At 40.4% G+C, this 22,510-nt stretch overlaps 2 protein-coding genes across 5 annotated transcripts; one reads left to right on the top strand and one right to left on the bottom strand.

Annotated features, from left to right (window-relative positions):
• Positions 1-196: 196 nt before the first annotated feature.
• Positions 197-5,391, top strand: smim29 (small integral membrane protein 29). The gene is made up of 5 exons (XM_015017809.1): positions 197-305; positions 771-1,091; positions 1,178-1,203; positions 1,300-1,405; positions 2,957-5,391. The coding sequence occupies exons 2-5, from the start codon at positions 981-983 to the stop codon at positions 3,023-3,025; spliced, it is 312 nt and encodes a 103-aa protein (XP_014873295.1). The 5' UTR covers positions 197-305; positions 771-980; the 3' UTR covers positions 3,026-5,391.
• Positions 5,392-5,822: 431 nt separating this feature from the next.
• On the bottom strand, positions 5,823-11,505 carry hmga1a (high mobility group AT-hook 1a). 4 transcript variants are annotated; one of them, XM_015017813.1, is made up of 5 exons: positions 11,371-11,505; positions 10,307-10,409; positions 9,370-9,453; positions 8,349-8,405; positions 5,823-6,852 (listed from the first exon to the last, which is right to left on the bottom strand). In XM_015017813.1, the coding sequence occupies exons 2-5, from the start codon at positions 10,388-10,390 to the stop codon at positions 6,790-6,792; spliced, it is 288 nt and encodes a 95-aa protein (XP_014873299.1). In that variant the 5' UTR covers positions 10,391-10,409; positions 11,371-11,505; the 3' UTR covers positions 5,823-6,789. The 4 variants fall into 4 exon arrangements, 3 of the variants coding, with proteins under 3 accessions (XP_014873299.1, XP_014873297.1, XP_014873298.1); XM_015017811.1 differs by having other exon boundaries at positions 10,292-10,409; positions 11,371-11,495; XM_015017812.1 differs by lacking the exon at positions 11,371-11,505 and adding an exon at positions 11,109-11,236 and having other exon boundaries at positions 10,292-10,409.
• Positions 11,506-22,510: the final 11,005 nt, after the last annotated feature.

Here is a 22,510-nt window from a genome sequence, read left to right as displayed (position 1 = left end):
TTTGTGGGAAAGAATGGGCAAAGATTTCAGTCTCTAGATGGGGGGTGGATACGAAATTACATATCGGTTATCATATATAATTTCCTTCCACATTAATACTTTGTGTTGGTCCATGATGAAGAATTTAAATAAAAATACATCGAGTTAAAATCCCTTTTATTTTTCGTTGCTTCGTGTGAGATCAGTGCTTTTATTCTGAAGGGTTCAAACCGGAAGCTCTTACAATGTTGTCACTGGCAGTGAAGGGTCGTCTGTAGCTGGGGAACGTCAAGTCTTACAGGAAAGAAGGCTTTTTATTCTTCAGAGTGAGTAAGAATTTAGCTAAAATGAGCAGAACGTGTTAGAGCAGGCCGTGTATTTAGTCTTACTGACCGAGCATGTTATATTTATCGCAGTTTAATCACCTTTTTTGCGCAATGCTGCAGGAAACTCACCATCAAGTTACAGCAGCTAAACAGACATTATTTGTAGCGTTTAAGACACTTTTATCACAGCAGTCAGGTGAGGCGTAAAGGTGACATTTTAGTTATAGTTAAGGAATGCATTGGTTTAGATGGTGCGCCTTTTTTTTAACAAGTGCTAATTGTGGCAAAATCAGTAAAATACGGCTTGCTAACATTGGCCCGTTTACATCTTTAGTCATTTAATCATTAGTTTCAGCAACATGGCTGGTTCTCTTACTCCCAAATCTTCCTCTTTCTATTTATTTTACGCTTTCCTTGCCACACAGACAGCTGTGTACAGACCATTTCCATTTTGTGCTTCCTTAGATCGCTCGCTGATTAGGAAGGGCAGTGATACCATGTGGAAGTCACATGAACGACGAGGATGAGGCATAAACAAGGGGGCAGCCTGACGACAGAGCCGCTGCAACACAGTGTCAGCCAACAGGAGGAGGAGGAGGGGGACTGGTGCCTGTACAAAGATCCCACACACAAGCAGGCCCCCTGTGGCCCTTTTCCCCTTGAACGTTAATTAGGATGAACAGCACTACCACTCAGCCCCCTGCCCACAAAGATGGGACTGTGGCGGTGAGCTATGTGCTGGTGCCATTCCTTCTTATAACTATTGCTGGAATTGCTACAGCTTTGGTAAGTAGCTCATCAGAATCGGTGACATAGAGACTTGGAAAGATGCAGCTCTCATGCACTTTTTTATTTTATTTTGTTTGTTCTAGATTATATGTCTGCGTAGGAAGAGGAGGTGAGAACAAACTTAGGGTATTGATTAGCTGGCACCCCCTCTTACTTCCTCAGTGTGACCCATTGATTTCATGATGCACTTTGCCTTCTGCCCTAGGATCGACAGACTTCGGCATCAGCTGTTACCTGTTTACACGTATGACCCTGCAGAGGAGCTTCATGAAGTTGAACAGGAGCTTTTGTGGAGAGAAGAGGACACAAGGGTAGGAGACGCAAACTCTCAGTGACAGTGTCCTTTGTTAATTAAAGGAAAGGTGATTACAATGATATCCAATGAGGAACATCTTTAGTTGTATTCTTGTAAATCCAGAGTGAAAACATTTCTATCGGTAAAACCACCATTTTTCACTCTGTATTTGCGGAGCCGGTCTTTGACAGTGTAAAAACATACCCACTGTTGTCTTTAGTTGCAACATTGAGCTTTAGACTAATGCAGTTCCTCAAATGGCACGCATCTTCCCCTTTTACAAATTTAAATCTAAATGCAACAAGCAACACAACAATAGCAGGCAGTATTGTTTCATCACAGCTTTTTCTTTCAGGTTCAAACTAAAATCTCTTTATCCCTGCCCACAAGTAACCTTTGACTTGTGTTGGAGTCAATCCAGTTCGTCATCCGTGGACGTGTTGTTTTTACAGCGTCTTAAAAAGAACAGTAAACGACGTATAAAATGTACTGTTAGCAGTTTCCAGTTTGAGGTCAAGTGTAGAAAAACTTTGGATTTCCCGAATTCAAGTTGTGTTTTATTTGTAGGACCATAAATTTGATTCAGAGTATCTTTGTGTAATCTAAATAAGGTCACAGTTGGCCTTGAGTTTAAAGTTTTAGCCTTAAGTATCTAATATTGTTTAGATACTGATTCCAGCGGTTGTACTTCAGTTTATGGAAAATAGTTTTATTTGCACTATTTTGTTTTTAGTTGGTCCTTGAAACATACAGAGAACTAGATAAAAGTTATACTAATTATCAGAATTTAAAGCATTCAGATCTAGGTCTATGCTTAATATTTGGTGCACCAAATGATATAAATGTATGCATTCTTAGGATTTATGTAGCTTCTGGAACTATGTATCTGTCCTATGTGTAAGTGCATGACATCTCCTAAATAATTTTACTTGTACTTCTTTCAACCCTGTATTATGCTTTTAGATTTCATATTTGCTACTCTGTGGTAATCCACTTGTGATGCACAGTCAAGTTGCAACTCTACGTGGATTTAGGAGTTACGCTAAAGCTGATCTATAACAGCCTACAAAATTGAGTTGATTTTCAAAATGTACTTGTTCTAAAAAAATTCCTGAGAAACGCAAAAATGGTAATTGATTTACACAGCGTTACTTTTCCTCATGTAAATTGTACTCATCTCCTAGCCTTATGTCAATAGATTCAGGAAAAAAAATTGTATTGTCATTTTCACTGCTACCATTGCTGCATTGAGTCGAGTCGAACACTAGATGGTGATAGAGAGTTGCTCTTCAAGACATTGCAATATTGCATCGCTTTCAGTTTCTCATGTAAGACATCAAGTGCCCAGACAGAAAACTGTTCAGCATTTACGTCTTTTGTTAAAGATGCAGTTTATTCTCCTAAATTTGTTGATGTCCAGTATGTTTTTAAACAAAAGCTGAAATCTGCAACATGGATCGTTCCCTTTTGGTCAAAAACTTCTTCGTCGAGCTCAGAGGAGATTTGCACATACTCACTGGAAACCTGTGAGTTGGTTAATCTGTTCTGCTGTGTTTCATGTGCACAGATTGTGCAAGGCTGGGCAAGAAGCTATCAGCAGCAGCAACCTCTTCTGTCCAAAGATGCGACTGCTTGACGACAGCTCAGCCTGGCGCAGGATGCTGAGGAGCGAGAAGACAACCTTCAGACTCAAAGATTGGCCCGTCTTTTAACTCATCTGTCACATTTGCTCTGTTTTGCTGCTGTTGCCTTTATCCCAGATTACATCGGGCGATTTAAGAGCCAAAGAGAAGAAGTACTTGTTACTTATTTATTGGAAATTATTTATTCGAATACATTTTTACTTTCGTACTCTGCGGCACCAAAGTCTGGCAAGGCGGAAGACAAAGCCTCTTTTGCATTTGGTGTTTTGTTTACATTCTTAATGCTGTTGTGGGCAGCTTGTGGCAAGCAGCCTTGTTCCTGTGGGTTGCAGTAGGCATCCGTACCGCTCACATAACTTGTTGCCTGCGTTCACTGTGGTAGGGCTGTGAATGTTATGTACTAGTTAAACATCAGCGCTCAGATCTGGCGTGTGCAGAGGTTGTTTGCAGAGCAATAGCGGCTTCTTTGATGAGACGCTTTTACGATTACAAATGCAAAGCCCCATATTGATCAGGTGAAAGTTGATAAAGAAAGCTTGTTTCTCATTTCTGTTTCATTTCTTAAAAAAAAAAAAAAAAAAGAGCTTAAAATATCCTCCTTTCGTTTTCTTGCTTTGAACTGCTGCCTTGGAAAGCTTTATTTTATTTTGTCCTGCTTTGCCAAATCCTGTGACTCTTAACAATGGCATGAGATGCAAAAAATCAGGAGCAAATAACACCAGCTTCCTCCCAGCTCTTAAATGAGTTGTGACTGGATCTGAAAATATGTCCTGTCTTCGAGGCATGGCACCAGAGAATTTACGTCTGGCTGAAAGATCTGCTCAGATGAATTCCATACGTCTGACTGTTTCCAGCACTCAGGAAACCTTTTACACATTATAAACTTTTGCCTTTCATTTGTTGAATGTAAACTAAACTGTGGGTCTGTCTGTGTTTATGGAAGGTTTCGCAGTTCTGGAATCTGGAGCCTTTACATTTTTCATGCTTGTCAGGTTTCTCTTTTTAATCATATAGAAACCTTAAATGCACCACTCAAAGTCCTTCATATATCTTACCTGGAATGACTTTCATCTAAGAATCCAACTTTAGGTGACACTTTTTGTCTATGTACTATTGCTGTGATGCTTTTCTTCTCCTTGAATGCAGTTCTGGACAATTGTTGAAAATGTCAGTAATTGTAATAAAGTGAAACTGATATTACAGGTTAGTGTATTTTAAGCTTTTTATTTTTACAACTGTGGAAAAAACCCCATTTTAGTGGCTCATAAAATATTACATGGGTGTATGTCAAGCAATCAGATTAGATCATTATGAAGCAGATTGTTCACATTTGTTCAGGTGGATGAGGTATGCAACTCATGTTGCAGGGATAAAACGATTACTGAGTTTAATGACCATGGTAATGGTGAAACTTACTGAAAATCAGTGCTACAGCCAGATGCAGTTACAGTACCTTTCAAACTAGTCTGTTGCAGTTCCTAGCACAAGTCAGTAAACAGAAGACAAGGGTTAGACCTCTAGACTAACTCCAAAAGGTTTTGTTTTTGAAGGAGACTGTTAAACAGGCTGAGTGCACAGTAATCAAAACAAGATGGAAAGTTAAGTGGAAGGAAAAACTGGAGTTTTCCTTATGTGCAAACCATATTCCTAAAAGTAAACAAAGCTACCTGTACCACCAAGTAAGGAATCTGCATAATTCCACATTCTAAATAATTTGGTATGGTTTAAAATCATTGGGATCCACCTTTTGCTTTTAAAAAATATTGTAATACAACTTATTTCTTTTGAACAAGAGTTCAAATTGGGGGGCAAGAGTACAATAAGCATGACAAAAATGACAAAGAAAGTTCTCTTTATTGTCCATTTCTGATACAAATTGTAGGGCACCATAGAAATATAGACATTGTACATTTATATAGGTGTACATTAAAAAGCATGATCCCATCCTATTGAGTTTACAGTATATAAATCAACAAATGCATGATTTAAAGAGAAATGTCTAGATACAGTTGTGTAGTTGGAAGGGGACAAAGACAAGAGACCGTACGACTTGAATGAAAACGATAAGAGCAGCTCTGTGCGTTAATGCAGAACGCACGGCGCCTGACTGAACAGTGAAGAGTGCCTAGTCTACACAAACTCGCATTTGTCCATGAAAATCCAACATTTCAGTGCAGAAGAAAAAATAAAAAAATAAAATAAAAACACACCTGCTAGTCTACCACAGTCAGCGAACACAATTGTTGAGCTGACAGGTCTCCCTGACTTGCCTCACACATTTAAAAACCTGTCTGCAAAGTCTGGCACACAATTACATTTTACACCTAGTCAACATGATCAAAAAGATGAAAAAAAAAAAGAAAAACTGTACTCTTGTCAGAAGTTACATTAAAAATAGAAAAACCAGTTGAATGCAATCATAAGGTGAAGTAAGCTGTTAAAATTGAGGTATGAGAATCCAGGCTTTGTTTTGCCTTTTTGCAGTTTTCCGGGGTTTTGTAACTGAGGTTGTAGCAGCTTAAGTGTGTGGGGGGGGAAAAAAAACCCAGTTAAGTGTACTATGGATACAGGTTCCCTGACAACGGCGGGGGGGGGAGAAAAAAAAATGTAGTTGACACAACACACTTCTTCAGAAGATTAAGGAAAGTAGGGTTACCGTTACGTTACTAAGTGAGGAAGAAGCTAGATTAAGCAGTGATGGCTAAATGGAATGAGAAATAAAAAATGTACAGCCCTGTTGGATAGTAGTGCCACCAACTATCCACTATTACAATCATACTCCTTGTTTGACCAATTGCAAGTGACTGAGTGAGCGCATGAGGGAGAAGGAGAAAGGGGGCGGGGGGGGAAAAGTAACCGCATTTGTAAAAGCTCCCTGAAGAAACGACAGATTACTTTTCAGCCTAAAACTCTTTCTAAAAATATACCAAAAAGAATCGTTATAAAACACAAAAAGCAGCACACTCATGGTTTCTCTTAAATGGTATATAACCCAGAGGAACAAACTGCAAGTCTGATCAGAGTATTTCGATGAAAACAAAAAAACAAAACCATCAAACTTACTTTACATCTCCCCACTACATGCAAAAAGGACTGAGAATGTTTTAAGCGCCTCTAAAATCTACACTGCTCTACAGGAAAAAGCGGTCAGGTGGAAGATGCCCAGATCTGTCCAGAGTTTGGAAAAAAAATTAAAAAATAATGGATGAACTCGACACGAAACGGACACCTCTACCATCAGTAACCTATGCTCATCCTAAATGCTGAAGCTCGTCTCCGTCTAGAATACAATGCAAAGGATAGGTTAACCACTTCACTCACATGTAACAAAACTAAACAGCAAATGGGTAAAAATTTACCTTTGTCCAATACAAAAACAAGAAAGTCTATATGTTCTACTATCGCAGATGCAATAAATGACACTAAGCAGAGGAAACATGTCCCAACGGTCTTTAGGGGAGACTAACAAACAACCCAGGCTCTTCAGAGCACACCTTGTCCAGTATAAAAGACTTGTGATAACATGACATGTAGAAGGGCTGTTACCTGTCATGTAATGCTTAGATCTATGCTTGATCAAGTCCATTTTGTTTAAATCCAGTGCTGCTGCATGATAAATGTACTGTGTTAACCCCGCCCTTTGACAAAGGGGAGGGCTTTGTCGTGAACAGTGGTCAAGTGGTGGCACTGGTGTTGATACAGCCCAGTTTCTGGATAACAGTAAGTCAGTATGTAGAGTGAGGTAGCATGTATTGAATTACTGGTCATCTTCCTCCTCCTCTTCCTCAGATGATTCTTGGGATGCTTTTTCCTCCTCCTTCTGTGACAGAAAAAGTAAAGTCAGACTTTCTGCATGCGCCCACAACATACAGAGACAAAAGAAAATGCCTCTGACGCGGCGTAAACAATCGTTGCCTGTGATTCATGCCTCAGTGTGACTGTTTTTGTCAAGCGCCAACTTGGTTAAAAGAAATTAAATAAGTGTTATTTGACAAACCACTATGGCATGAAAAAGCACCCAGGGGAAGGGTGAAGCATCTGTAGTGAAAAGTGATTCATCACCGGTGAGTCACAATGAACCATCCTGTTTTTTTTTTTCTTCCACTCATTTACTCCAAGTTATTCATTCATAAAAAAAAGGAACAAAAAAAACATGGGTGGGCCATGTTAAGGAGGGGACTTTTGGGTCACTCCTCACTATGACTAATGCCATCCAGATACCTTCTGGAGTTCATCCAAACAAGTGGTGCACATCACAATGTTACTACGAAACCTCAAATTCTTGCCTAAGGCCACAGATACTGTGAATAAAATCCCTACATGTTGGCATAATCAGGTCGAGACTTGCAATAAAGAAACGGCCGGTCTGCATGAATGAAACCCCAATTCACTTGGCTTTTTAAAAAGGAATGTCACCCACCAGACAGTCATACCAATCACTCGCCTGGGACTGAAATGGTTTAGGGCAGCGCTTGTGTTAATGTTAATTCTAGCTGGTCAATTTTAACTGCTGCCAATTTGTACCTACTGTCTTATACATGTAAAACATTTCATACCCATATGTTTGTTCTTGATTGTAGTTACATTTTGTGCCAAAAATACTTAAGTTTAAATCTGTTTAGTCCAATCTTAAAGGGGCAGTATTATCACAATAACCGTTACCTTCAGTCGTTATAAAAATGCTGTTCATAGCATATATAACTTGAAGAAATTTGACCTGTCTCTTTAAGAAACTTCTGCTCTTTCCAACAATCTGTCTTCAGGAACTCATCACAACAGCGCTGCTCTATCAACCTTTTAACAAAGTGTTTAACCAGTGTTGCACTGGGAAGTAGCTCCTATAATGAGCTCAGCAGATGCACAGTTCCACCAGGTGATTGCCAATTGCTGCTGGCTAGTTTGAAGGAGTTGAGTAGGAGAGTCACGAGGGGAAGAGTGCTCCGACAGAAGTTCGGAAACTGCAGCTCTGAGGAGGAGCTGTGCCATCGAAGGAGGTGGTTGGTTGCAACGGGAGATTAAAGACTTTCTTAAACTTGTACGAAAGAATCAAGGCAGCACTCCATGTATGTTTTTGATGAGAGACTAACATAATATTGTATAAAGCTAAAAGAAAGTTGATTTTGCATAAGTCTGCCTCTTTAAAAAAAATTTTACTTTGAAACGTGCGTTACTTGCTAGTGTCATTCATTTTGCTTTGGATCCCTGTTCTGGGCAACTGACTAGCAATAACAGATCTGAACCCTTGAGCAAACCAACATATTTAATCGGGAAGATACTCATTAGAGTCATAAACTCAGAGTTGAGCAGCAAACTTGCCTCCTTCTTGGGTCGTCCCCTGCGTTTTCCTCCTGCAGGTGAGGCTCCCGCACCTTTCTGTGAAAGAAAACCGCACAAGGCCACCAAGGCTGTTAGAAGGTTCTCACCATCAAGTTGTAGAGTTACAGGCTTGAGCACAAAACAAATTTGCTATAGCACATCGCCTCTAGGTGGCAGTGGAAGCACTACAACTGGACAGATAGAAAGGGGGCATCGGGTTCATTGGCTATTATCTGGAAGGCCGACGGGAACTGCACACAGGGCACTCCAGTTCGCTGGCCACCTGGTCCAAGGCGCAGAGACAGCTGGTGAAACCGAGCAGAGACACAAACCCTCCGTTGCTCCTAAACCTATATCAGTGCACACGCATGTGTGCGTCTCCTGAACTCCCTCCATTCCTCGCTTTCCCATAGATAGCAGCAAGCGAGAGCACACAGGGGAGCTGGAAGAGTTGGGGCGAAGGAAGAGGGGAAAAAAAAAATATGTTGTTGCTATGGAGACGACAGGCAGTGAAGAACTAGGGCTGTGTGCCTGCTGGAGGCAGAGGGGGCGCTCAGTGTCAGCCTGGAAACAGTCTTGCGGCCGCTGCACCTGCACCGCACAGTGCATGTGACAAGCTGCAGGAAGCTGGAGGACAGGATGCACCGAGTGAGCATCATCACCCCCGCCCTCTCCTCCGCCATCTTCCACGCAGCTATAGCCCCCCCCACCCCACCTCCTACCAACCCAAGGGTAAAGCAGCAAATCAAGATTCTTTACAGAGGGAAGCAGTCGCCAAGCTATTTCTGACACCATTAGGTGGTAGCCAAAAAACATATATATATCAAAATCAACAGCCTGACATCCTTTAGACGGATGAGGTTAGCTGCTGCTACAAGCACTCCTTAACCAAAAGGGATCTGGAGTTTCAAACAGGAAGGGCTTATTCTAGAAAAAAGAAATAGATACATCAACTGCCATCTGCGACATCTTTCTGTATACTTTCAGTTGCAGCTGAAACTCCCAGTCTGAGGAGACTTACTTTGCCCTTGCCACCAGTCGTCTTATTTTTGCTCCCCTTTGGTCGCCCTCGGGGCCTCTTTGGAGTTGGGGACCCACTTGCCTCCTGAAAGCAAACAGGTTGAAATTAACAAACAAGAACACACATGAAAACGTAAGAACGTTCACAGTCTTCTCATTTGACGACAAAAAGTTCCTTGCCACAAAGGAGCTCAAACAAAGTCAAACACTTCAATGCACTTCATAGAATTGAAACAAAAACTACTTCACACTCTGATAGGCATTTAGGGAAATACCATCACCTTGTACAGCTAGGTGAATTCGGCGTGGCATGACTCATCCTTTCATGCGTACCTTGTGGTTAGAAGCCGTGTCATAGCCGACTTGTCTACTGTTGCATTTCTGGAGTGTTTATCACCACAGCTCTTAGCAACAGAGGAACTCAATAGTAAAACACAGCAGGCTGAGGGACATCTATATGATCCACTCTGCGCTTCGCCTCTGCTATGTCATGCATCACAGTGAGGGAGCTGGGGTGGGCCTGGAGTGTGGAGTAGTGGGGAGGGGGGGTTAAAACCAGTTTAAAGGTGTTGGGTTACTGGTTGCTTGCAAACCAGGGAGGAAGTTTATTGTAAACCTCTCCACTGATAAGCAACTGAACAAATGGTCACAAGGCCGTCCTGGAGCTGGCTCATCTAGATTCATTTCAGTCTTCACCTCAGGAGGACACGACATGTATGAGCCTTTTACCTGCAAAAGTATCTGCAGGAGCATCAGATGCAACAGATGGCAACTGAGGGGGTTATTTTGGTTATCTGCAAATAAGACATGGAAATCTATTTGGAGGTCTTATTACATAAGCCTTGTTCTGGTGCGAATGAGGTTAGTAGTAGTAGGACATGCAAACGAGGCAGAGCAGGTAGGAGTAAAGGGACAATACTTACATCTGAGGATTTTACCTGCGGCTGCTTACGGGGTCTTCCACGCCCTCTCTTCTCTGCCCCCTCCTTGTCTTTCGTTGAGACTGTCCCCTTGTCGCTCATGTTTGCTTAGCTTTTTAACCTATGCAATAAAAAATATATCACACTGGTTGGCCTTGGTGTGAGACGAGGCGTCGAGTATGCACACAAAACATGTAGAAATGAGGAGTAGTCGAGCCACTAAACTCACTGACCGCAACAACAAACCCAAATGACCGACCTAACCGCGCACTGTTTAACTCAATTAATCCGCGCTTATTTCCAGCTCTATTTTTGTCTCATCGGCGCGCTGCTACACAAGAGGTTTACGGCAAAAACAGATTGCACGATACTGAAAGGACACAACCTGCAAATGACTATTGCATACCCCTGTACTAAACCATGCTTAGAGGCCTCGTTATTCCCCCCCTCTTTGCTGTAGCTGCCGTACCCCCACGATCAGGCCTGTGCACACAGAACTATCTCACAGCAGGTCTGCACGCCGTGGCCGCGGAGAGATCCGCCAACACACACAATGGCTGCTGTGTGCTAGTTTGCATTTGCAAGCTAGGAGCCCCGGCTGAATACTCGCTCGGATTTTTCTAAAATGGCACTGAGGATTCAAGCGGAGGAAGCGGCCGCTCAGCGGCTAAAACCCCGAGCCGAAGCAACAAAAGGCGGCTTCACGTTGAGCGCGTGCAGCCTTCTCCCGCCGGAGCTAGGGGCTCTTTGTAAAAATAATAATAATAAAACGCTGCATTGAATAATTTCTAGCTTAGCACATCTCCTTTTATGCACCCACCTCTATTTCCACGAATTTATCGCCTCCGTCTTAAAATTAAAGCCGAATTGTTTTCCTTTAAGAACTAGCTGGTTTGTATGCGGCTAACCGGTTAAATAGCCGATCATAGGCTACAGCTTTTATTCGTCAGATAACACACAGCCCGCCCATTTAAACCCCAGCTCATGCAGCTTTAAAACAGCAATGACTTAAAATAAAATAGTTGCTTTTTTTTAACTATATTTTTTGTAAATAAAAAAATATATATATTATATATTTTTACCAGCAGGACGAGGAGTTTAATCCAACGGCATTCAATACAACGCACGTGCGGCTTCTCTCTTGCAGATAAAGGAAAAAAGGCGCCGGACAGGAGGAGTTTTTGGACAATTTAAAGAGCCGCCCTCAGGGGGAGCTGGAATACTGGAGGGCGGAGATATGATAAATGGGCCACCAACAGTACGACGAAACCCAACCCCCTCCCACTTTACTGCTCATTGATTCTTTACATTTTCCAGGTTTAATCACATAACAACAAACAGATGTGCAAGAAGTTGTAGACTGAAAAAAGGAAATGAAACAGAAACAGAACGGTTATGTTTTATTATTTCCGGAGTAAATGCTATTTAAAATTGCATGCATTTGCCTAAAATTACATTCCACAGTCTCCAACCATGAACTATGACCTCCCCCAATGTAAACAGGAGCTGACTCAGAGAGAGTGGTCTGCGTCTCTGCTCAGGTGAGAAAAAAAAAAGAAGAAAGAAAAGATGCTGCACAAAATGTGATAGATCAATTTCCTCCCTTTGCTAATTCCCATATAATTTCATACCCATTGCCATTTTGCCCCTTCTTAATAATCTGTTGTATCTTTAAGGAAACTATCTCATGCCTTGCTGATTACAACATTGCCTCAGACTCGTCTCTGCACTTTACCAGGTTGTATCCCCATTTCTTTCCCATGTACTCCCGTTTCATCTTTTCTAACACCGCTTCAAATCTTAAACAAACTATTTCATTCCCTCACCTCTTAAGTTTCTTCTCGACCTTTTTACACATACTTTTCACAGACTGGACCAGTGTCCAGTTGTTTATTTGCTCATGACTAGTAGTTTGAGCATCTTTATGATAATGTAATGTAAGCCTATCCAGAATATCCTTCATCATCCTTTTTTCATTTCTGTCACTGAAACACTGGTTTCCTGCTTTTTGATTACATTTTTGGTCCAACACTATCATGTTTAATTTGCGTGTAAATGAATAGGATTTTTCAAGTAAAGTTGATAGGCTTCTTAATTTTTTTAAAGTACCATATATATCTACTTGAAATTATATATTTGATATAAATTATTCAGTTTGATTTTGTTGGGAAGAGTGATTTGTAACAGCTGCAGGAAGGAAGGATCTTTGTTAAAGCTCCTTTGTGGACCAAGGATGCAGCAGTCCATCACTGAAGGAGCTTTCCAGTTCAGCACCAGCTTCATGTGTGGAGTAAAAGACATTATTCAACATGTTGTTTTAGCAAGAATGTTTCTGTCTCCTGCACTGGGTTGAGTGGGTTAGAGCATAGCTAGCCGTTGTGCTGAGCTTATCTACCTGCTTCCTCTCAGCAGTTGACAAATTGCTAATCCAACATACAATATCTAGGGATGGCCAATGCCAGCGCAGAGTCAAAAAAGTCTCCAGGAGTGACCTTTGCTCACAAAAGGTCCTCAGTGTCCCCAGCAGGTAGAGTCAGCTCTGTGATAAGCTGGACTGGTGTTGTGATTAAAGGTCAGATTATTTTTTAAGTGCCCAGATACTCGGCACTCAACAAATTGTAAGTTCTATCTCTTATAATATGTATTATAAGGGCAATAAGATGTCACATCTTAGTTTACAAATCCTAATGCACTTATTTATGAATTGCATTTAATAAAGTTAATAAAACAGATCAAACCTAGACATAAAACAGAATGAGAAACAATAAAAGTAGAACTAAAACATACTAAATGGACTGCAATTTCGCATCATGTGAAGCAGAGTCCTCTTCATGCTTTTGGAGCGATTGCCAGTCCGCTTGCATCCACACATGCTTCAGAGAGTTCCCTTTAATCGAACCGAGACCTAAGTTTTAGTCTGCATCAGAGTTTGATTGAGCGTTCACACCTCCCCAAACAAATCAAACTTTTCAGGGAAATGAGCTGGAGTTTCATTAAAACGGTCAAAACATGCCTGGTGTGAATGCACCCTCCGAGTAGTGGAACCACCTTCTGATCAACGTCTGGAAAGCCAAGGAGCCGATGGTGGATTTTTGCCACATCAGACTCACCCCCACTGACACCGGTGAATGTCCAGGGAGCTGACATTAAGACTGTGGACTCTCAGAAGAAGAGTTGAACATCAAGTCCCGAGAACTGGAGCTGGACTGGCATTTCAGTTCTCCCAGAATAATTGAAATCAAGGTTATTATCTCAAAATTATTTACTAATTACTTTGAGACTTTTTCTGAAAAAAGCTAAAACATTTTGTCCAATTAAGTTCCTGGTATGTATTTTGGAGAAAAATACACATTGGAAACTGTGGCCACAGATGAGCTCCATCTTACTGCCTGAACATGTAACCGTCCTCCACACTGATTCATCAGGCTGGTGAAAAATGAAGGAGTTAGCAAAGCCATGCATGCACATACCTGCAACTAATGCTCCCCCATAAAGAGTGTTTTCAGCCGCAGGACTCCAGGTAAATATTCAATATTCACTGAATGTCTTGATCCAGGCGATTGGCACTGAGACCTGTCTGTGGGAGTTGGCACGTTCTTTGCATTCCTGTGTAGCCTTTTTTTATCAAGATACTCAAATTTTCCCCAGTAATTGATGTAAAATAATTGAGCTTAGAAGTGCATGTGACTACATAAGGTTCTCTGTAATATATGTTAGTATGTTGAGCCAATGATGGATTATTGTCAGATTAATAAACTGCATCCTCAGCGTCCATGTTGATACATAAATTATTTCACATTTTTTCCTGATGCATGATTTTTCCCTCATGCAAATATATCTAACTTGTTTTGGATGGGTATCTTGCAGCAATAAATATCAGACCCTGACTTATAGGGATTAAAAAATTTGGTAATAAACAAGAGGTCTGTTAAACTCAGTAAGTTAAAGGGGCAGTATTATGAGTTTTCCAGCCACATAGTATCATTTTATTGCATAATCAAGTAACTATGTTACCTTCAGTTGTTGTAAAAATGGTGGATATGAAACCTGAGTTCATAGAAAATTGACTTCGGAATTTGAAACCTTGAAATTGGGCCTCTGTCTAAGAATTTCGTGCTCTTTCTGGTGGCATGCTCTTTTTTGCATGTCATCACAGCAATGCTCCTCATTATGTCGTGAACAACCCTTCTTGGACTGAGAAGTAGTTAATATGATAAGCCCAGCACTATGTGGGAACAAATGATTCAATACTATACATGTCAAATATTTCTTAAAATATATTTGATTTTTCAATGTAGCACCTTGAAATTTGGTCTCTGTTTCTTTAAGAAACTTCTGTTCTTTTCAACACGCTGCCTTCATGAAGTCATCACAACATTTCTCTTCTATTATGAGAAGTAGCATTGCACTCAGAAGTAGCTCCCATATTGAGCTAATTGCTGTTGGCTAGTCTGAAGGAGCTGAGCGAGAGGGTCGTGGGGGATGGGTGCTCGGTGATAGGGAAGCTTGAAAACCGCAGTTTCAAGGAGGAGCCTGATCATCAAAGGTGGCGCTAGGCCTCCCCCAAGCGTTTTTGCATGAAGCTGAATGGCTGCCACGGCCGGGAGATTAAGGGATTTTTCAATCATGCATGAAAGAATCAAAGCAACACTCCCAGTGTTTTTGACGAGGGAGTAACATAAGAGTTGATTTAACCTGATACTGATCCTTTAAGTAACACACACAGTGCGATCTTATTTGTCATATTTTTTCCTGTTATCTGCCCGTGCTTGCATAGAACAAATCCTGAAGCCGTGCGTCTTTCACATGTGACGTTTCACACCTCCATGGGGGGTCTTCCCGAAAAGCTCCACTCTGAGAGCTTATTTCAAAAATCAGCTCTTTAAATGGAGCCTTAAAATCAATCCATGATTAACCTATTAGAAACTTACATAGGTATGACATCATCATCTTGACTTTTGCATATTGTTGAGAAAGTCAAGAATATGTGAAAGTTTGTTGACTTTTACTGCACGTAAAACTTCTGATTTACGTGCAGTAAATCAGAAGTTTACTGCACGTAAACTTCTGATTCTGGAAAATGCAATCCAAAATTGCAAAATGAAAAACTATCTTGACAAATATGATGTCAGGCAATAAGAAATATGTGTTCTCCTAAGTCAAGGCACGTATATAGCCAATCTCCAGTTCTTCAGTAGAATGCATGTTTGAACAGCAACTGTAATAAAAGTCACATGAGACAATAAGTTAAGACTTAATATGTTGAAAGCAATCTTTATCCTTTAAGACTGAGGAAGCAACACTCTCAGTGTTTTTACTGCCTTTTCTTTTTGGTTTATTGCACAAATATGCCTTCTTATCCATGCATCTATTTTTCATGTTGTACTTATGAGCTGACAAGATCATAAAGACATTTTTGTCTGCTACTTAGTTATTATTATTATTTCAGATGGTGAAATCTTCTACATTTCTCGAGTGCCACTGTGACACTTTTTGCAATTGAATTGCATCGCGTGTCTGCATATGAAACAAGGTAAGCTGACATTCCAAAGGGTTTCACACAAGAGCAAGGGGTTCTTATGCAAATAAACAGCCCATCGGAAGCTGCAGAGGTCTTTGCAATGTGGTTGTAAACAGCCCTCAAGAATGCAGAGCAACTCTTAAGGTGGCTGGGACAGGTTGTGTGCGTTTGCCTTTGTGTACTGCACCTCGTTTGTTTGTTTCGCCAGGGCAGACCTCAAATAACTTTGTGCAGACCAACATATTAAATGCGCTGTGTTCACCCTGTCTTTGTTGTTCACATAAAGTACAATCATGTCAGTACACTGTACATACATGATGAAAGAAGCGGGAGTTTTGTGAAAAGGAAACTGGATAGGCTATGAATGGAGAGGGTGCTTTTCTCAATGAATCCAATGTTCTGCTCAGCATGTGCTTGCCTTGCATACCCCACCCCTCACCCCTTTCCCGCCTTCTCTCCCAATTTCTCACTCTATTCACTTCCTTCCTCTCTATCTTGAACTATTTTACCCATCCCCCACACGCTTAACACATCTATTCCATAACTAGCCCCTCAGTGAGTGGAAGGAGACAGGAAAATAGGTCCACTCTGTCTGCGTGGTTGCGTGCGTGTGTGCGCGTGTGTGTGTGTGTTTGTTGTCCATCTCAGCCACTGGCACCACCTGGAGACTGGATATTGCTACTGTTCTGATTAGACAGAAACTATTTAAAAAAAGGCTCCAAATACCAGCTTAATAAAAAATCAAAAACACAACTTGTTCTCGCTTGTTTCATGAAGGAAGTTTTTCCTTCAAAAGATGGTGATTCAATTCTATTTTGGTAGTTTTTTGTATTTTAATATTGTTTTTACTTAGGAGTAGAAAACTAAAGCTGTATGTAGAATATTTTCGCACTGTTTAATGCCCTGATAAAACCTCTAAAGTTTGTCTACATGGGCATCATGGTCATTTTTAATAAGTGGTAATACTTTTGAAGTCTTGATTAGTAAATATCTATTACATGAATCACATCTGAAATCCATGCAAACATTTTACCATAGTTTAATAATAATAATAATAATAATAATAATAATAATAAATATGCAGTGTTATTAATTAAGATTGAACATAATATGACCACTTATTACTGTAATTCATGAAATAAATGAATTAAATAGTTTATAGAGGAAGTGAAAAAATGGTAGCATGTTGGTACAGAATTATTGTACAAATTGGAGCCATTGTGGATGCAGAGAAATAAACATTTTCCATATGGCCTACGTCTGTAAAATCAAATGCATGCATTGCTAAGCTGGGTAAAGCTACTGAACACATTCCCAAACACATCAGAAAAGTATTTGTTTTTATATGCCTCAAAGGTATCTATTGCATTGTTTTGGATGTAATGTTTTCTTATCCATGCATGAGCATGTTCACTAACAATTGTTTCCAAGATATTGTCTTGTAGTAACCTTTTCTTTTGAAATTGTGTGTTTGTTTTGATTTCCCCCCATTTTGATGTTTGGTTAGTCACACACACACACACACACGCACATGTTGAGACATAAAGCTTCGTCTGTGGGGATTTAAAGTATGCAGTGGAACCACACTTATTTAAAGATCAGTACTGAAGGATTCACTTACTCGTAGATTTTTCTGTGGAATATAACTTCAAACTCTTTGCAGAAATTTTGCTTATTCACAAATAAGCAAATAAATAAATTATTCAGAGCTTATCTAAAATAGTCAAAAAAAAAAAAGAAGAAGAAGAAGAAGCAAAGTAGCCTATCCAGGAAAACCATTAATTTCCCTTATCCCAAATAAGCTGTCCCTCCAAGAACGGAGATAAAGAAGATAATGGATGTCAGTAATGTTAAGGCATATTTGGTGTTGGAACTATTAAAATAGAAAGTTATCATTATTTTTAAAGGGGATCTCAAGTATTCGAGGATTTCAGCTATTTGTGGGCGGCTGTGGTCCCTACATGCTGGGGGTCCATTATAATGTGTAACATTACATTAATTGAGGTGGCTACAGAAAAAGTGAAGAGAAACAAATTTTTTGAAAGTAATGATGTAATGATGGACATTAAACAATATTGTTGTTATATTGTCATTCACCACTTTATACTATATATATATATGTATATATATAACATAATATAAAATATATATAAATATATACTTAAAAATACATTGCAAAGAAATATATTAATTTGATGCTGGGATGCTTTGTAAAACTGGCTTTACAAAAACGTTTAAGATACGTTGTAAAACTATGATTTCTTTTATCTATATATCCCCGGCTATCAGATAATGCACTGATATTGGCAATCCCTAAAATCTCAAGTGACCACTTAATAACCCACGAGAAAACTTAAAGAGAAGCTGAATCCATTTGAATCTGAAAGGTAATCAGATTGTCCTCCCTCATGATCAGTGTCTTCTCCTATAGCTCTTGAACTCTGCAGCAGCAGCAATGGGCAAACTGAATCCTATTAAACATCAGAGCAGGGAGGGGGGTCCTGGGCCAGTTTGGCATGCCCCTTCCCCCACTATGTCCTTCTGCCCTTTCCCCCCCCCCCCTCCTCTTACATGCTCATCCGTCTGCCCTCCAAACACGCTCTGTTGCTCATTGTAGCAATCCATTTTTAGGTGCTGCGTAGACCGCAGGAGTGCCGCAGCCAAACCAACTAGCAGATGTGAACAAAACATCCTATTCCTGCCTGGGTTTCCCCGTGCTTCTGCTGCTTTTGGCTCTGGAAGAGCCTGAATATGACTAACACACACACACACACACACACGCACGCACACACATACGCCCCCACACACGTACACCCACTCGCATACTCCACTGACGTCCTCCCTCTCATCCCCCAAAGAAGAGATGAAAAAAAAAAAAGACGAGGAGTTTGAGAGTAAAAATTCATTGGGAGGGAAGAAGCAGTTGGATCAGTTGAAAGGGAAGGTGGGCGGAGTTGGAGACCATGTATGGGTGTCTTTTATACTCCTACTAGAGAGCGGGTGGAGGTTAGTGGGCGGGGGGGATGACTGAGTCAGCTCATGAGTAGTACGTGACTCACAAAAACAGGAAGTAGCGCGTGCTGCTTGTTTAGTGAGCACAGGGCTGTATTTATGCGAGATTCCCAACACACATGGCATAACGGGAGCTCTTAGATTACCTTCTTTCGCCTCCTTGCATCGGTCACTGACTCAGTGCTCCATTTTTCCTTGTTAAATAGTTTCGTTTCCACATCCTGAGATTTTGGGGCTGAGGGCATCAGTCATAGTGTGAGTCAAGATCCTGAAAAAACCTGTGTCATATTTCTGCCAGCAACTACTAGAAGGTCTACATCCTGACATATTGATTTGTATTTATTTGTGGATATAAAGTTAACAACTCAAAAGTCTCTCAGTACTTTCTCATTGAAACCCCGATCAGTTTATTTAGTTGATAGTCTTTTTGTGAACTAACTAAAAATATTAAAAACAATCAAACTGCTTTTAGTAAATCCACCAGCTAACTAGAATAGATAGAATGTACAAAACTACACAGAATGCTTTGAAAGGTGTTGTAATTTTCAAATTGTTAAAATTTGAAAATATGTGCTATGATTGTTCTTACAGACAAGAAATGAAGCTGCTCACTGTTTCCTATTTTGTTGTAGGGCTCACACATGTTTTAGAGCTTTATGTTCAATCAAGATATATAGTTTTGGTGCTTCTGATGTGCATAATGCTTCGGTAATGGGAGGAAGGGCGTTTAATTCCCAGTGTTCTACTCTTATTACGTCTCATGTTACATATTTTTATACTTGATTATCATCTGACTTTATAGAGATTAAAGTTTATTACTCTATGCAAATCAGCTAATGCCTCATTTCCACTGAATAGTATGTAATGTGTTGGTGCGATACGGTACGCTGTTTCATTTGCTTTCATTGTAAAAGCGCCCTATACAACTGACCCGTCATCGCAGTAGTATGACGTGTGACGCCATGTTAGCCGTTTGGGTTTGAGTCCAACTGGCGGCGGAAATGTTCTCCTGAAAAACCCAAACTGTAAAGTGGAATAACGAACTACACCAACCTGTGCCGTGCCACTAAGTGGAAATGAAGCATGATAGTCTTTATGTGGAAAAATAAGTATTAGCTGAAAATTAATCAGAAAGTAGGTTTGGCATCTGTCAGTTAAATACGCTGCATTCGGCATGTTAAGGTGATGTATTTTCATCTTCACAGAGTTTTTCGCATAAAACATCATGTCTATGTGTTCTCTGGAATCGCAATAAAAATATTGCAGTACCTGTTCCACACCAGTAGCACTGTAGTCTATATCATACAGTATGAATGGATAAAGTGACAAAAGCAGTGCCAGACTAAAGATTTGAAAGATGATCCTTAAGCAACTGTGACTCATGTTACCTTATCTTCCTTCCTATAATCTTTACATCTGTAGATCAGTAAAAAGAAAATCATTTCAAAGCTAGTCAATTTCTGGATATCCAGTCCATGTGGATTTATGTCAGTTTTTAATAATGTCAGCTTTGGAAAGTGTTTTTTTCTTTTTTATCTCAGTTTTATATATTCTTTGATCTTGCACTTTGGAAGGATTAACACAGACTATAATAATGCTGCATATGATATGCGCAACACTTTGTTCTTATCTGTCATCATATATAAATTCAGACCAGGCAATAGACGTGCAAGTAGGGGTTTGATATTATATTTTCTTATTTACCACTAGGTGGCAGAATGAGATTGGATTTTTGAAGTCACATTGAGGCCAACAAAATGAAAGAGAAATGGCTCCATCTTGTGGTAATCCTTATACACAAGCCATGAATAACCATGTGAGGACAGCTGGATATATAAGATTTTTTTCTCTTTACAGGTTTTTTTTAAATGTAGGAAGAAAATAACAGAGTTCAAGTTTCACCTTCCCTCTTTTTAATCTAGAACTAATAAAAAAAAAAAAGGTAATGACTATGCTGAAGCTGATCGCTCCTCACATATCACACTGGGAACTCCTGGCCTTGTTCTGGTCGATATGGATGTCTCATGGCAGCCAACAACATCTGTGATCCTGTCCAGCAGAGGGTAATCTTACTCTGAGAAAGTTAACTCAGCACCAAGTCCTCAACAAGATTTCATTTGAAGCCGCTTTGTTACAGGGGAGCAGAGATACTGCCATAAACATGTATTGGTCTATAAATCCTTGAGGGTATTTGTTAACTAAATAATTGTTCCTCTGTGCTACCAATTTAAGAATATGGAAAGCACTGAAAAACCTTAAGTCAATCCCACTCTAAATATGAGCTTTTCAAGTTTCCTCTACTTCAAAATAATTTCTAAGATATTGCACAGTTCATAAGGCTGCTCTTTATCACTTTGTTGAATTAGGTCATTAATTCCTTTAACTAACCTCAGTTAGGTCTGAGCTGGACCAATGAAGAGGAAGCAAAGTAGGTCTGTCTCCCTGACAGATGAGCATATGTTTCTAAGAGTTGGAAGGACTAATATATGTGAGTCACCTTGGTCACGGTGCATCTGGAGTCTTAGAATTCACGCTATACCGCGCTCTGTCCGACCTGATTGATCAAAAGAGAAAGGGCCCGCTTGCCCACTTCGGCGCTGTCACGTCCCCTCTTGGCAGCCGCACTCCCTAGAGAAGGTGGCGAGCTTGTGCGGCATCTGTGCTGGTTACTTATCGAAGTGATCTGAGGTGAGTTTTATCACAGCCTTTTATTTCTGCAGGGAGCAGAGAGCACATTCTCCAGGCCAGGTGCTTGAAGAGAGACGACCGAAACAACAAATAAACGCAATGTCATACAGAGGCAGGTGCTCGACTCATCTGCAGAGCTGAGTCACTTCAACATTTGTCTCATTGATTGCATTTCACTGGCATTCCTGTGTTGGCATATTGGAAAGAGCACATTTTTTCCTTTTCAATCACGGGCAAACCGAATTAGCGTGTGTAAGCAGTGATCAGACTTTGACATTTTTAAGAATATCATCCAAATCGTGTCAAGAATGAAAAGCAAACATTCCACATTTCCTACAAAGCCTGCTTTTGATAAAGTGAGAGTTTCTTGAAAAGGGAGACATTATGTAAAACTGACTTGTTACAATACTACACTCTCATCAAAAACATGTCTTGAGTGTTGCTTTGATTCTCTCATGCATGTTTTAGGAATCCTTGAATTTCCCGTGGCAGTGGTGTAGAGGCGCCTACATGCTTGCTCCCACAAAGTTCTGCTTATTTCCACAAAGCTCCTCCTTGGAGCTGCAGTCTCCAGCTGAGCTTCTGCCTCCTCCACCCCATGCCCTCCCCACTCAATTCTTCCAGACTAGCTGCAGCAGCAATTAGCAAACTCCTGGTGGAACTGCGGGTCTGCTGAGCTTAAAATACGGACTACCTCTCAGTGCATCGCTCCTAAGAATGGTTGTAAATGGCATCACGACAAGGCATTGTTGTGATGCCATGTTGGAGGTGGAGTGTCAGAAAGAGCATAAGCTTCTTAAAGAGACAGACGCCAATTTCAAGTCAAATTTCTTTCAAGTCATGTTTGATAAATGCATCGACTTGATTGTGCCTGGAAAACACAACAACATCCCTTTAAAATTAGCTATTGCTTTTAGCTGACAATAACTACCCAGATAGCACAGAATGATTGAAACAACATTGAATCAATGTCAGCCAGAAACATTGAATCAACGTTGAAC

The sequence above is a fragment of the Poecilia latipinna genome, unplaced genomic scaffold (genome assembly GCF_001443285.1).
Source record: "Poecilia latipinna isolate Pla-1442-1.1 unplaced genomic scaffold, P_latipinna-1.0 Scaffold2193, whole genome shotgun sequence".
NCBI lineage: Eukaryota > Metazoa > Chordata > Actinopteri > Cyprinodontiformes > Poeciliidae > Poecilia > Poecilia latipinna.
Note: the sequence above shows the minus strand (reverse complement) of the source record. Positions and strands in the feature narration are given on the sequence as shown.

Excerpts from the sequence above, each read along its gene's own strand:
- smim29 (XM_015017809.1), top strand. The coding sequence starts at position 981 with ATGAACAGCACTACCACTCAGCCCCCTGCCCACAAAGATGGGACTGTG. Across the intron at positions 1,092-1,177 it reads CTGGAATTGCTACAGCTTTG|ATTATATGTCTGCGTAGGAA; the intron begins GTAAGTAGCTCA and ends TGTTTGTTCTAG. Across the intron at positions 1,204-1,299 it reads TGTCTGCGTAGGAAGAGGAG|GATCGACAGACTTCGGCATC; the intron begins GTGAGAACAAAC and ends CTTCTGCCCTAG.
- hmga1a (XM_015017811.1), bottom strand. The coding sequence starts at position 10,390 with ATGAGCGACAAGGGGACAGTCTCAACGAAAGACAAGGAGGGGGCAGAG. Across the intron at positions 8,406-9,369 it reads CGACTGGTGGCAAGGGCAAA|AAAGGTGCGGGAGCCTCACC; the intron begins GTAAGTCTCCTC and ends TTTCTTTCACAG. Across the intron at positions 6,853-8,348 it reads GGGGACGACCCAAGAAGGAG|AAGGAGGAGGAAAAAGCATC; the intron begins GCAAGTTTGCTG and ends TTTCTGTCACAG.